At 38.4% G+C, this 16,789-nt stretch overlaps 1 protein-coding gene across 2 annotated transcripts in view; it reads right to left on the bottom strand.

Moving 5' to 3' along the window:
• Positions 1-207: 207 nt before the first annotated feature.
• The window catches only part of SLC6A1 (solute carrier family 6 member 1), a 116,709-nt gene continuing 100,127 nt past the window's right edge, over positions 208-16,789 (bottom strand). For both annotated transcript variants that reach the window (XM_072128358.1, XM_072128359.1), the window contains exons 9-15: positions 16,551-16,675; positions 14,991-15,103; positions 8,269-8,400; positions 6,314-6,416; positions 5,952-6,052; positions 3,372-3,539; positions 208-2,360 (exon numbers count right to left, since the gene is read on the bottom strand). In XM_072128358.1, coding sequence (XP_071984459.1) covers positions 2,256-2,360; positions 3,372-3,539; positions 5,952-6,052; positions 6,314-6,416; positions 8,269-8,400; positions 14,991-15,103; positions 16,551-16,675 — 847 coding nt within the window. In that variant the 3' untranslated portion in view covers positions 208-2,255. The remainder of the gene's footprint in view (positions 2,361-3,371; positions 3,540-5,951; positions 6,053-6,313; positions 6,417-8,268; positions 8,401-14,990; positions 15,104-16,550; positions 16,676-16,789) is intronic.

Here is a 16,789-nt window from a genome sequence, read left to right as displayed (position 1 = left end):
TATGGCTGTTAGTAAAATATGTAATTACTAAACAGTTTGAAGCTGAGCCAAAGGACAAGCCGGAGAATTATAAGAGATATGGGTGGTCCATGGTTAGGCATGTCATTTTCTTAATGGTTAGGCTGTCAAAATCTTTCAAAAACAACCGTTTAAAGAGGCAGCGCGTTCTGGGAAATTGAATACTTTGACAGAAAACTCGGAACATGCTTTATTTGTAATATATCCTTTATTTGATTTCTAACTTCATAAACGTACATGACAACCGTGCTTTTCTTACAGATAGACACCATTTAAAGACATTTAAAATGTATCTTATATTACATTTGGTCCATATAACAGGTTGCAAGATACAGTACTAAATATAAAGGATATTTTATTCTTTTTTTTTTTTCTGTTAACAAGCTCTGTATATAGTTTTACTATGCATATGTTACATTACATATATTTTTTATATATATAGAGATAACTTTATTTGAATCTCGACATAATATCTTATTGCGGGTAAGCTTATTGGATGATGGAATATATATATATATTTTTAATCAGGGAAGATACTACAAAAAGATACAGTTATTCACAATTGAAACACAGTAGTTCCTACATCACTATTCTGCTAAAGTAGATATTTTGTATATAAGATTGCTACAAAGCATATCTGTTGATTTTTTTTTTTTATATGTACGTGTTTTATACAATCAAACATTTAAATACTGCATTTATTTTTCTGAACAACATTGGACTGTAGTACATATATTTACCAGCCATAAGGAGCCAATGGCCCATTGGCTCTGGTACTGCATGAACCTCACAAAGAATGGTAGGAGACATTGTATACAAAATAAAGTTACAACAAGACGCTCTGCCTGGTTGCACTACGGACGTACATTATTATATTTTGGAATATGTTACATTTGATATGAGACATTTCAGGATCTACGAAACAATACTGTTGTACAAATTCCGTTAAAATATTTGTATATATTCTCTACAATAAATGTGCTTGACATTCTTAGAATATTAATTTATTGCAATAACATATATAGATATTTTTTTATTTTTCACTCTTTGGACAAAAATGACAAACCAAACTAACATCCACAAGAAACATATTATCACCTAATAGCTCTAAATTATGTGCTATCGAACATTTTAAAAAGCACAGGACTTTGCTAAAGAGAAAGTCCATTGTGCGACACAGTCATCTATCACCAATGTAGGCATTTTGTGTTCTGCCTAAGATTGATCGAAAGGAAATGCCAAATGCAAACAGGCAACAAGTATTTGTTCAGTTTCCTTTGCAACATGAAATGATGAAACAACGGAACACGTCAGCCATTTACAAGGTGCAGTAAATCCAACCAGGGGTGTTGTGTGGCATAAGGGTCTATCTTAAACCATTTTTCCTAATATATTGGAATTTGTAATTTCTTCTAACATCTAATCCTATATTTCCCAAGTGTTTATGTTAATGCCCTTTTCCAAAAAATAAAGTCAAAATGCCTTGTAATTTAAAAGGATTAAAATGCTTTAAATTTAATGAATTTTAAATGAACTAAATGATGAAAAAAGATTTTTTCATCATTTACAGTTAATTGTATAAATTATTTTTTTTAAGAAAAAGCTGGAATCTGACTTGTAAATTAGCATTTTTATTTTAATATTTCTGTGCTAAATGTAAATTTGGTCCCTTCAACTCAATTTGTGCTTTCGCTTTCTTAATACGAAAAAAGGAAATCAATAATTTACTTTAAGAAAAACCTCTGACAAAAGAATAAAAGACAATTTTCTACAATAATTGAAAAAGGAAAATCCTTCAAACATTTGTGTTATCTACTCTTATTCTGTAAAAATGCTGAGTAAAAAAAGATAATCTTTTTATGGATTTTATTCAAAGTCCCGGGAGCTGCCTCTACGAAATGTTTCGGAATTAAAAATCAAGCACACAAAACCTCATAATTTCATAGCCAAATATAGTTTCAAAAAATGGTGCTTTTTTTGCGCTTTACAAATTCAACTCTTGCAGTAAAGATAAAAACATTAACAGTCTAAAATGCCTGAACACGCAAACCATTCATGTTATTCCACAAAACAGTAAGAAAATAACCTAGTTGATTTCCTTGTGCTCTACTGGTGATGGTCCCCTTTTTTGCCACTAGAGGTAGGTAAATTCTTTATTCCAGATGTAATTATGTGGTCATGTCAACCATTTTGTATTAAGAAAATCGTAACAACTGCACTTCCGAAGTACAGTATGTTTATATATAGGCTTCTTTGTTGGCAGAGTTACTCTTCGATAATTGTTCAGGCCCATTTTCATTGTGCACAACATCGTCACTTGGCTGGATCATGACTTGTAGACGCTGGTCGAAAAAAAAAAAAAAGTTTGAGTATTATTCCAATATACTACAAAAATAAGTTGAATATATATTATCATTGTCACCAGTTTTAAACATTCTAGGAAGCAAAACATCCAAAGCTAAAAAGAAAACGCACAATCTTAAGACAAAAGGTTGAGAACTTGAAACAAGACATAACCAGCCCTGATAAGGGCACAACATTTAGAGGTATATAATATAACAAGTTACCGTAATATAAGGAGAAAAATAAAATTAAGAAATCTCCAAATTGAGTATATATATATAATTGTCAACAGTGATAATTAGAGGAGAAATGTAGAAATAATGCAGAAATAAAAACTGCAATAAAAAGAATATACAACATAGAAAAAAGTATATAAAAGTAATATATTAATAAATGTCTTAATAGAAATATGTTTAATATTAATATTTCTGTAAATGACAAATAGAAAATGTGCAATTTTCTATAAATTTATGTTATATTTACCCAAGAATACTAATATTTGATAGTGAAACTATTTAAAATGATATAGATACAGATATCAGCAGTGGATTCTAGAAAAATTCACATGTAAAAGATACAGTGGGGCAGATTTACTTACCCGGTCCATTCGCGATCCAGCGGCGCGTTCTCTGCGCTGGATTCGGGTCTGGCCGGGATTTATTAAGGTAGTTCCTCCGTCGTCCACCAGGTGGCGCTGCTGCGCTGAAAAGCATTGGAACATGCTGGAGTTCACCGAGCCCGGCTGAGTGAAGGTAAGTGCAAGCTCCGCAACAGATTTTGATTTTTAAATGTGGCGGTTTTTCCGAATCTGTCGGGTTTTCGTTCGGCCACGCCCCCCGATTTCCGTTGCGTGCATGCCAGCGCCGATGCGCCAAAATCTGATCGCGTGTGCCAAAATCCTGGGGCAATTCAGGGGAAATCGGCGCAAATCGGAAATATTTGGGTAACACGTCGGGAAAACGCGAATCAGGCCCTTAGTAAATGACCCCCAGTATGTTCATTGCTCATACCTGTTTTAAAGACCCTTTAAGAGACACAAACATATAAATCATGTAGCCAGGGATCAGCACCATTGAGGATAAGGCCATGAACCAGCCAACTCCTTGTCCCCAAGAGGGGAAAACATAGTCGCCCATGGTGAGGGGGGTCATTTGCACAGCACTGAAAAGGAATACTCCCTGTGAAAAGATAAAAAAACAAGAATATTTATATGATACACACATTTTCTTTCACTTACTCCAAAAACTCCTACAACGAGAACAAACTTAAATCAGAAATGAATTAGTGTTGAAAAGGTCACAAAGTCAACATCAAGAAAATTAATGCAAAGTACTTTCAGTCTGGCGTCAAAAGGGACAGAAATAGAAGCTGCTGGAAAGCTCTTTCCTAAGGGAAACTTGTTGACATTTCATTAATCAGTGTATAACAAAGCGGTTACTGAAGAACAGTCAAGTTTATTTTATATTTGTCAAATTTTGTGAGCTTAACATTTTTTGAAAGAGTTTTTTAATTATATCAATCATTTTTGTATACTTTTAATTCCCTGCTCCATAACTTTTAATTGTTTAACATTAAGTACCGCTCATGTGCTTCATCCATAACAATATGATATACAGGCAGTCCCCTGGTTACGTACAGGCTAGGTTCTGTAGGTTTGTTCTTAATTTGAATTTGTTTGTAATTCTGAACTTTATATTTTATAATGGTAACCCCAGCCAAAATATTTTTGCTCTCTGGGACAATTTGATAACTGTTATAACTGTTTTTTGTAGCCTAAGGCTAAAGTGTAGTAAATTACCAACATCCAGAGGTCCGTTTGTAACAAGGGGTTGTCTGTAAGTCGGGTGTTCTTATGTAGGGGACCGCCTGTAGTATGCTTATATCCATAATATTTCAATGGTGTTTTATTGGTTCTTACAATATACATCAAATTACAAACAGCCATGGCCAACAAATCTACAATAATGACACTTGTGAGTGCCTGGACAGTGATGGGCCTTTATTCATTACCTATTCCACCTCTGTGCTAAGTAGGTTTTGGTACATTATTCTGTTTCTATTTTTGTTGGAATATATGTATTGAGTATAGATTTCTTAATGGAATATACAAATCAACATATTATTTTTAAAAATGTAATTATTTCCTATTTATCTCATTGATCCTGTCAGAATTCTCTGCTTTGACTCTTGCACTTTCCATGTTTTTTGTTTCTTTTGCTGGAACAAGGTTGTGTAGATGAATTTTACTAGCTGAGATCTATACCTGGGCTGCAGGATGCTGATTGAGTGACAAATCAGCAGCCTCTCTAAGCTGGGGCTGTATCTTAGGTGCAAATTTGTGTGAAGGACAACAAAACCAATTGGCTCAAGGGCAGCGTCTGATTTATACCTGCTTGTTCAATATACATATGCCTGTAATTGGTGTTGTCTTTCTGGCTCTATGTGAGAAACTGTAGTACTTTGGTGTGATATTGCTGTACTCCTGACCTTTGCCATGTATGAACCTTTACTACTCTTCTGGCTTATGATTTTGTACCTCATTGCCATTTTGGTTTCATCCTAGTATGTTAGAATTTGCCTTGTTGTTTGTCTAGTGACTCTTGTTTGTCTGTTTTACTTATCCAAGGTAGGGACTTCTGCCCAGTTGTACTCTGTGATTTAGTGACGCGCCAGCAAGTAGTCAGGGACAGAGGTTGTGGGAAGCTCAGGGCTCATGCTTCTTCCATATGTTGTCAAATCCACCAGACACGGTGCATTAACCAGGTCTTTATTTCTCCACATTTAGTGCATACACTGACATCCCATATTCCTTTCAGAGAGGAATGTTAAAACCATTCCAAGCTCTATATATTAATTTCGAATAAGCCTCCTTTCTTAGTTTGTTAAAGTCCTACATTTTTCATAAAAGCTTTTTTTTATAGTTCACCTTTGACTACTTCAACTAATTCTAGCTCTTTGTGTCCTATAAGAGATGCTGTATAGATGGTGAAAGGTTCTCTTTAACAAGATTTAACATTTGTGGAATATTTGTAGACCTGAAGTAAAATAATTACCTTGTAATGTAAAGTGGCTTAGTACGCATCATCAACAAACCTTGGGGGGGCATTTATCAAGGCTTGTACCAGTGCCAACATTTTTAAAGGACATTTACCACCAGGTTTAAGGACTGTATGCAAATAAACCTGAGGGGCTCTAGGCTCCATGATTGTTAATGTAGCCTGGAGCCCCTCAGGCTCCTTTGCATACAGTCTTTCATCCTGGTGGTAGATATGTTTTAAAAAGTCTTTACACAACCTTCATTCCAAGTGGATTTCTGGATGCAGTTGGAACTCCTGATGCAGGGCATAGAAGGTAGGACCTGGCGTAGAATTGACACTGGACTTTAGCCATGTTCTTATACCTGGCTCAACGCATGGATGGGTAAACCAAGTGCTGGGGCATGTTACACCGGCTCTTGATAAATCTTCCCCCCTCCCCATGTGCCTTGGATTTATATATCTCTCTTTTTAACATATTCATTATTTCACAAGAGGAATCTTTCACAACTTTATATTTTCCCTGTCAACGGAACAAATTGAAATATATCTTACCGCAACAACGATGGGTGTAAAGAATGACCAACAGAGCTTCCACCACAGACAAGGCCTGTAACCAACCATTTCTTCAATGTTGTCATAAAATCTATTAACACCTATAAAAATATGAATGTTTTTAAAAACATACATTAGAGAACATGAGTGAAGTTACATATATAATTCTGATATCTGTTGTTTCTATGAGAATATACTGTACTGTCCATGTCCTATAGCTGCCTTTTCACCTCAATAAATAAAATGCTCACACAAATTTTTTTTTTTTGGCTCCTAAACTTAAAAAAAACTGTTTCAATAAAAGAACCTATGAAACTTTTAAATAATTTTGCTAACATTTAATTTTGCAGCAGCTTTCTTACCATAACACCATGATATCGAGATGCACTCGAAGAAGACGAGGAACAGCAGACTCATTCCACTGGCCGAATAATAGTCAAAAAGTTTGAATACATAAATTCCACCCTGAAGAGAGAGAGAGAGATGATCAGATTAAATGTGTAATACTTGGACCCAAGACAAATGATTCTATGGTTTTTTCAAATATCCTTCAAATGTAAAAATATCACAAAATATTCTAAAATAAAATATGGGAGGAGATTTATGGGATATAAGAGGCCAGGTAAAGCAGAATCGGTGCAAAATGGCTGTCACCTCAGATGATAGCAGCCTGAAGATTTCAAGTGCCATACAAGTTTTCTTCTACATAAATTGCCAATGTACAATATTATAATATGCTATTGGGAGAGTATTCACCTTTATCTGAAAACTTTGCTAACAATGGCTACAGTAAGTCCATGACTATTATCCATCCCTATGACCAATTACATATTTACCGCCACAGCCACTAGATGAGGTTTATATGTAGTCAGTGAACATATATGTCTTCTTCTGAGTCCATTCATAGTTCTAGTACCAGAGGAAGTACACAACAGCTAATATATGGGAATTCTAGGTGCCCGACCTTACCAACTTAAAATTTAAGACCTTTTCCTAGAGTAATTTCAAAGTAATAATCTCTTGGTAGCACATCTTGCTATGTGAAATGGGAAAAAAGTTGGTAAAAAACTTAACAAATTCCAAACAACATTCTATTTGTGGGCCTTGGATGGCGCATTGTTTTGCAACAACGTCAGAGCATCTTCTTTATCTTCTCCCTTTCCTTGTAAGTAGCACCCCATTTTAATAAACATAACTATAGTAAACTGTGTTTAGGGCTCTGAAAAAAAACATTTGTGCTATTTATTTATATAGCGCCATTAAATTCCGTAGCAATTTACAAATCATAGGGGACAGATACAAATATAATATTATAGTATAGAGTACAAAAGTCATATGGAACAATAGGAGTGAGGGTCCTGCTCAAAAGAGCTTACAGTCTATGAGGATGAAGGGGTGACACAATATGAGCACAGCACAGTATCACTACTCCCATCCTGTGTATATGAGCACAGCACAGTATCACTTCTCCCATCCTGTGTATATGAGCACAACACAGTACTACTACTCCTATCCTGTGTATATGAACACAGCACAGTACTACTACTCCCATCCTGTGTAACGAGCACAGCACAGTACTATTACTCCCATCCTGTGTATATGAGCACAGCACAGTACTACTATTCCCATGCTGTGTATATGAGCACGGCACAGTACTATTACTCCCATGCTATGTATATGAGCACAGCACAGTACTACTACTCCCATCCTGTGTATATGAGCACAGCACAGTACTGCTACTCCCATCCTGTGTATATCAACACAGCACAGCACAGTACTACTACTCCCATCATGTGTATATGAACACAGCACAGTACCACTACTCCCATCCTGTGTATATGATAACAGCACAGTACACCTACTCCCATCCTGTGTATATGAGCACAGCACAGTACACCTACTCCCATCCTGTGTATATGAGCACAGCACAGTACACCTACTCCCATCCTGTGTATATGAGCACAGCACAATACTGCTACTCCCATCCTGTGTATATGAACACAGCACAGTACTACTACTCCCATCATGTGTATATGAACACAGCACAGTACCACTACTCCCATCCTGTGTATATGATTACAGCACAGTACACCTACTCCCATCCTGTGTATATGAGCACAGCACAGTACACCTACTCCTATCCTGTGTATATGAGCACAGCACAGTACTACTACTCCTATCCTGTGTATATGAGCACAGCACAGTACTACTACTCCCATCCTGTGTATATAGGCACATCACGGTACTACTAGTCCACAATAAATGCCAGGTTGATAAATGGAAGACTTTTCTTACCTGTATACAGGTCGGGTCTTACCTGAGTTATGTTGGACAAACCGATGAGATAAGAAACAACGCAGACGACTGCGATAAAGATTTCTCTTCGGGTACGCAACAGTTTGGGAAATTCGTCCACGAGGGCTGTTATAAACCCTTCAACTGTACAAAACTGCAAAATAAGAAGGAACATTGTACAATTCATGTTTGCAAAAATATTAAAATGATCTATTTTGACACAACGGAGCTTAGGAACAAAGAGATGACATTCTCATGGTTCAGCGCAGAGAATGACTACAAGTGTCTCATAAGTATTCAGAGCCGCGTTTTACTTTCCATCTGCTGCTGCTGGGATGTCTCTTACGCTGTTAAGAAAGATGCATCCAAATTGGTGTGATTGTAGGTGAAATCTGTCAATTCTTTATAGCCGCAACCACATTAGAGCTTATTGCTTTATTTGTGGCGGGTTGTATATTTATAAGGTGCATCTCTATCTCCCGCTAATGGGATCAAAGATTACAAGAACCTGTAGAAACTGCTCAATGCATTTGTATGCAGATACAAGCTCCAATGACGTCAACTGTTTATTTCTACTATTAAAGGGAAGCTGTCACCAGTAAATGACTTTTGTTGTGAACCATGTTTTCATATTAAACATAGTATCTCCCCCTTCCCCTCCCATCACGATGACCTCTATATAGATAACACTGACCCAGATGATGTCACAGCTTATCTCCTCCCCCTTTCTGTACAATGACCTCTATATTGATAACACTGACCCATCATTACATCACTACTGACCATAGATGATGTCACAGCTTATCTCCTCCCGCTCCCTGTACAAAAGCATGTTTTCATATTAAACATAGTTTCGAGGAATTTTTGATTCCTGAAATTTCCTCTCTGGCACCTAGGAATAGACTGACACTTAAAAATTCAGGAGGGGCTTTATCACAGCTATTTCTCCATATCTCCCCCTTCCCCTCCCATCACAATGACCTCTATATAGATAACACTGACCCATCATTACATCACTACTGACAATAGATGATGTCACAGCTTATCTCCTCCCCCTCCCTGTACAATGACTTCTATATAGATAACACTGATCCATCATTACACCACAACGGACAATAGATGATGTCACAACGTATCTCCTCCCCCTCCCTGTACAATGTCCTCTATATAGATAACACTGACCCATCATTACATCACTACTGACAATAGATGATGTCACAGCTTATCTCCTTCCCCTCCCTGAAAAATGACCTCTATATAGATAACACTGACCCATCATTACATCACTACTGACAATAGATGATGTCACAGCTTATCTCCTCCTCCTCACTGTACAATGACCTTTATATAGATAGCACTGACCCATCATTACATCACTACTGACAATAGATGATGTCGCAGCTTATCTCCTCCCCCTTTCTATACAATGACCTGTATATTGATAACACTGACACATCATTACATCACTACTGACAATAGATGAAGTCACAGCTTATCTCCTCCCCCTCCCTGTACAATGACCTCTATATAGATAACACAGACCCATCATTACATCACTACTGACAATAGATGATGTCACAGCTTATCTCCTCCTCCTCCCTGTACAATGACCTCTATATAGATAACACTGACCCATCATTACATCACTACTGATAATAGATGATGTCACAGCTTATCTCCTCCCCCTCCCTGTACAATGACCTCTATATAGATAACACTGACCCATCATTACATCACTACTGACAATAGATGATGTCACAGCTTATCTCCTCCTCCTCCCTGTACAATGACCTCTATATAGATAACACTGACCCATCATTACATCACTACTGATAATAGATGATGTCACAGCTTATCTCCTCCTCCTCCCTGTACAATGTCCTCTATATAGATAACACTGAGCCATCCTTACATCAATACTGACAATAGATGATGTCACAGCTTATCTCCTCCTCCCTGTACAATGACCTCTATATAGATAACACTGACCCATCATTACATCACTACTGACAATAGATGATGTCACAGCTTATCTCCTCTCCCTCCCTGTACAATGACCTCTATATAGATAACACTGACCCATCATTACATCACTACTGACAATAGATGATGCCACAGCTTATCTCCTCCCCCTCCCTGTACAATGACCTCTATATAGATAATACTGACCCATCATTACATCACTACTGACAATAGATGATGTAACAGCTTATCTCCTCCCCTCCCTGTACAATGACCTCTATATAGATAACACTGACCCATCATTACATCACTACTGACAATAGATGATGTAACAGCTTATCCCCTCCCCTCCCTGTACAATGACCTCTAGATAGATATCACTGACCCATCATTACATCACTACTGACAATAGATGATGTCACAGCTTATCCCCTCCTCCTCCCTGTACAATGACCTCTATATAGATAACACTGACCCATCATTACTTCACTACTGACTATAGATGATGTCACAGCTTATCTCCTTCCCCTCCCTGTACAATGACCTCTATATTGATAACACTGACCCATCATTACATCACTACTGACCATAGATGATGACCTCTATTTCTCTAGTTTGATCTCTATCTCTAGTTTATCTCCTCCCACTCCCTGTATAATGACCTCTACACAGTTTACACTTTTAGCTCTATAAATGTTACTTATATTAACATGTAATATAAAATGCATATGCACTACTTAATAAACCCATGTTCTTCATATAATAAACTCTTCATAGATTATTTTTATCATGAATGTGCTTTCCAATTGAAAGCTACAGGACCTCCATCCCCTCCCCCCATGTTGACAGCACTGCAGGCACACCGCCCAAGGCTAATCTTTGGTTTTTCTATGATTGCTCATCCCTGCATCCGCCGGAATGGTAACAGAGAGGCCCAGTATTCCACATAGTATTATTTAAAGTCGAAAGGTTCAGTGAACTGAAAGACATTTTGTAAGAGCAAACATAAAGCAGAAACCGAAGCAGCACCAGAGAAGAATAAAGGGCATATGTATGTATCTATACATTAATGGATCACTAGTGGGTTGGGCAGAAAAACTCATGTTAATAGTAAAAGCAGCAGAAACTATTACACGGGTGTTCCCTTTGTAGGGTCAATTAACACCGGTGTATCATTCCTTTAGTTATCCGGTGTCCAAAGTAAATGTCACTTTGGAACACAGCTTGGGTGCCTTGGTCAGCAACATTTTTTAATAAATTCTTGCTAAGACTAAGGTCTTATTCGGATGGCTGTAATGGGGGCCGTGATCTGGTCACAGCCCCCACAGACTTCATGGTCCCCGGTCATGGCGTGGTGAGCACACAGTTCTTTACTGCACTGTGACCAAGTTTGTCCGCTCTTCTGCCTATGGTGGGAAAAGGGGTGAAAAGTGCTCACCCCTCTCACCTCCTCCTCCTACCGGCCCTGTGCTCACCAGGGAGGGCACCAAGCCGATTGAATGCACCCTAAGGGTGATTTGTGCACCTGAAATGCATAACCCATTTCTTCTTAGATGTTTATAACCTGCACCAGAAAACTTGGCCAAGCTTTAGCTGAAATCCAAGACTGACTAGATTTCAAAATCCAGGAAAAAAAAAAAAAGGGGGCAGTCTAAAAAATGGGTCCATTCAGTGTGCAACAAGTTACATGTTCCACCTTCTTAGTAATTTTTCTGCTGCAATCCCGGATTGGAATTGAAATCAATGTCCCTGATTCTGTATGGATATTGCTCGGAAAAAGGACATGTCAATCAGAACACATCGCTTAGCCCAACTGTGGATTTTGACCTGATATTTGACCCAAAACAAAGATTTTCTGTGTGAAGACAATTTTAAACATCGATACAGGACATAGCCCATCTTTTATCTATTTTAGTCAAGTAATAAAGTTTACTGATGAACGCCAGCCATGAATATGTTTACAGAACTTATTGTGAAAAATTGGCGTGAACGATACATCACTCATGTTACACTAATCCTTAATTACAAGCTGGGGATGCTTCAGTTACTAGACAACCATTAAATAAGAAGGAAGAGTTTACACTTTTTAGTCTTTTTTAGGCGGGGAGGATTTTTTTTTCATATTAATCTTTCACTGTACAGAGAAGGCAGACCTTGTGGCCACCATTACACCATGCTCCAATTTTACTGAAAAGCTGTGAGGGCAGGAAGAACAGTGTAGAAATAATGATATTTGCGAAGGGAAAGATGAAGCCTTTGGCACCAGTTCAGTAAGAAAAGTAGATCCTTCGATTATTAATCAATCCATAAAATAGTATGAAAAAGGGCATTAAAAAGGGTACACCAGCAGATTAGGATAATCTCTGTTATTTTCACAGACAATATAACCCTAATCTGCTGGTGTACACTTTTAATGTAATTAGTTTTTTGTACTATTTTTATGAAATGCTTAATTAACGAAGGATCTATTTTTTATTGAGCTGGTGCCGAAGGTTTCATCTTTCTCTTCGCAACTTCCATTTCTACTTGGGACCGAACCAAGCTATTTCCTGTTCAAGCACAGCATTCCACACCCCGAGGATACTACCCATGGGTGAGCGAACACTGAATTTGTATTTTCTAGTAAAAAGAATGATGTTTTCCCCCATTGTAACAAACTTCATTGAGATCCTGGGACTTCCAGCAGCCCAAATTCTACCCTTATTGCTTTCTGAAGTGAAAATTGAAATCGAGCAGATACAAGAGATTTTTACTGGTGATTGATTTAGGCAGCATGGACACCAGTATCTACCACATTAGAATCCAACTTTCCTTTACTCACTTCAGGACTCTGCTATCTTTTGCCTGACGCAAGATGCTCATCTGGCCTCATGGCAGATGTGGTCCTGATTTGGAGACAACTCTTTGTGACCTTCTGGCTAAGCGCATTGATTTCTGCTGCCTATAGACAGTGAGATCACGGAGCTTCATATTCCACATGGAGCATAAGCTTTCCTTACTCTGGAAGAGGTATGGGGCCATTCCCTCCATAATTAGGATTGATTGACCCATACACTAAAAGGGAAACTTCCATCAGACACTGGCCGAATGAACTACCAGTATGTTGTCTAGCAGCTTTACACCTTACAGATCATGTTTATTTATTGTGATACATGTTTATTTCATAGCCCAGCTTTGTTCCATCACCCAGAAAATCAACTTTGAAGCGAAATGTAATTTGGTAGTATAAAGTCAAGGAGGCAGAGAGTTCCTTGACGGCGGAGAGCTCCCTCTGCCTCTGAATACCTTCTCCCGTGACTTACATCATGTACCAGACTTCAGGAGATCTAGTTTGTGATTTCTTTGGGTGCAGGACCATCAATTATGTTGAAAGGGGCTTTCTGAGGAAGAGAGAGCTTGACCTCAGTGATACTCTCAGTCTCCTTGACTTTACACAACAGATTTACATCTCACTTCAAAGTTGATTTTCTGGATGATGCCACCACCCTGGACCATGAAAGAAATATGATCTGGAAGATGCTTAGGTGCTTGACAACATACTGGTAGTGGTTTATTAAGTACATTTCTTCTGACAGGTTCCCTTAAAGGTCAATGGGAGGTGCAGCAGAGGTTAAAGACACTGGATGTGTAATCAATTTAGGGGGTGATTTCAGATTTGTTCCCTTCATACCGTGTTTAGTTGCTGCCAGGCCTATGCTTGAACCCAAGTTTACTTCTAATCATATTGTAATTAGATCCTATAATTTGTAATCAACTAATGTATACACACAGGCTCATCTACAACTAAGCCATTTATAAATCGGCCATATTTGAGAAAGACGCTGGAGAATTATACACACCATGGATATTATTGTCAGAATATTTTTTCCCACTGATCGTCTCTTAGTTCCTGAGGCAGATAGCGACCTACTTTCCTCGTATGACTTGACAACTATTCGGAAAATGACCGCAGCACTTGTCAAGACTCCTGTGCACTCAGATGTGAAGCAATGGCATGGTCACTTTGGAACATCATACATCATGATGCTTTAGTGATACTACAATTGTTTCGATACTGTCTCCAGCCTACATTTCTTCATTCTTTGAGATGCCATGTCGTTTTTGCCGTTTTTATTGTATGTAACTGCTTTTTATTGCTCTTGGACAAATTGAATAAACATTCTTATTTACCTATGACCTAAGGTTATGTCCATACATTAATGCATTTCATATTACATTATATATAATATAATATACACATTATTAAGTAGCTACGATCTACAGTGGAACTTATCACTTAGATCACCCTGCCCTATCTGAGGCTGGTAAAGATGATATTAAGTCATGGCTAGTCATATGGGTTTTTGGTTGACTCATTTTCTCCCCTTGTTTCTCCCCTGGCCTATAATCCTAGCCTAATGTAGTAATAGGATGATATCTTTCAATGACAATAGGCTGGCTTGGGCAGAAACAAAGCCATCTAACATAATCTCAAATCGGCACATTGTACTGACTATGTAACACGTAATGTATTTCTTACATGTTCAGCCTCCCCTACACTTTCCTTGCCTTTCCCCTCCTTCATTTGTCCTGTGGTTTATTGACTTCTACTGGACTTTCAGGACCATTAAATGGATGGTCCAATGCAAGATCACAAACTAACGCTGAACACATGTTGCCAGGGTCTGAACATTGGTTGGATCCCTTCCTCTTTTCATATTATTATTGTTACTCCGATTCTTTATTCTAGTATAATCTTACTTTTTTATAAGAATATCAAACTACATTTTTAAAAAGACATACCTGGCTGTCAATTCCAAGCATCAACAACATGGAGAAGAAGAGGATAGCCCAGAGAGGAGAAATGGGCAGCTGGGTAACCGCTTCTGGATAAGCTAAAAATGCCAATCCTGGTCCTGAAGGACGAATAGGAGAGAGTAGTGTTATTCATGTCCCTCTAAACCAGAAGCACCATAGCCTTTTGTAAGTTTTTACAGACCATAATATAGTTTACATTGCAAATGTACTGTGATCTATATTACATTTTGTAATGGGATAAGTTCTCAGGATACTAGAGAAAATTGACAATGAGCCACAAATATTGTTGAGCACACCCGAACCGCAGCGTTTGGGCTTGTATTGGGTTCATTAGAAGTTCAAGTCTGGGTTCGCTCAACCTTCCACCCTGCCGTTAAAGCCTGTGGCTCGGGAGCCAGATGTGGCTCTTTTGATGGCTGTATCTGGTCTGCAGACAAATCTTTAATAAATGACGATAGGCGGTGTGTGTCTAAGATGCAGGCGAAGGTGCCTGGGTCAAAGAGAGGAGTGGACACCAGAAGACAGCATTCACTCTTCTCTATGCTGCAGGCGTAGTTGCTTAAACAACAATGGTGATGCCTGGTTCATAGCGAAGAGCATGGGAGTGATCAGAAGCTGTCTGCAGGGAGCACAGATAGGTGGATATTGCTGGTTTTGCTGTGACTACCTATCTAATGGGGGTCATGTGCTGTGGCTACCTATTTACTGGGGGGTATGTGCTGTGGCTACCTATTCACTGGGGGGCATGTGCTGTGGCTACTTATAAGCTGGGGGCATGTACTAGGGCTACTTATCTACTGGGGGAATTTGTTGGGGCTACCTATCAAGAGGAGGGCATATTCTGAAGCAACCTTTCTACTGGGGGGGGGGCATGTGCTCTTTTGTCTCAGTGAATGGTTAAGCAGTCTTCTTTAACTATTTCCTGTGCAGTGGGATATACTAAGAAGTGGAGTAGAGCAAGGTCTCTATATCAGGCAGAACAGGATTAGGGGGATGACTAATGTTTGGTTGCATTATTAGCCTTATTTGCAGCCTTTGTAGGAATATTTTGATTCCATTAGAAAAGCCATTGAAGTTTTTTTTATGATACAAAGAATTAACTCCAGCATTAAAATGAAAGAGAATACTTTGTATATAAGGCTGGAGACAGAACAGGACCATCACCAATTGTTGGATTGAACAGGGTCACCACCAATTGTTAGATGGGACAGGATCACCAGCAATGGATGGGACAGGATCAGCAGCAATGGATGGTACAGGACCACCACCAATTGTTGGATATGACAAGACCACCACAAATTGTTTGATAGGACAGGACCACCACCAATTTTTGGATAGGACAAGACCACCACAAATTGTTTGATAGGACAGGACCACCACCAATTTTTGGATGGGACAGGATCAACCCCAACTATTGGATTGGATAGGACCACCACCGAATGTTGAAAGGGAGTGCGCAGCAGCGGCTCTCTATATGCATAATCATACAAAATGAGAATAACTAATGAACAGTCAAAACAACTGTGGAAATAACATCATTTGTACCTGAAGCTGCAACTTGTGCTATTGGCCTTTTAGTTACATGTGCCATGAATCCAACAATGGAAAAGATGACAAAGCCTGCGAACATACTTGTGCCAGAATTGATGCAGCAGACAATGATTGAGTCTCTACAAGACATAAGTCATAATACACTACATTTTAGTATTAAAAAATATGTAGAACACCACGAGAAGCTGAAAAAAGAAAACCTTTTAATAAGGCAATGTAGTATGAAAAAAACT

The sequence above is a fragment of the Engystomops pustulosus genome, chromosome 10 (assembly GCF_040894005.1).
Source record: "Engystomops pustulosus chromosome 10, aEngPut4.maternal, whole genome shotgun sequence".
Taxonomy (NCBI): domain Eukaryota; kingdom Metazoa; phylum Chordata; class Amphibia; order Anura; family Leptodactylidae; genus Engystomops; species Engystomops pustulosus.
This window is presented reverse-complemented; position numbering and strand designations above follow the sequence as displayed.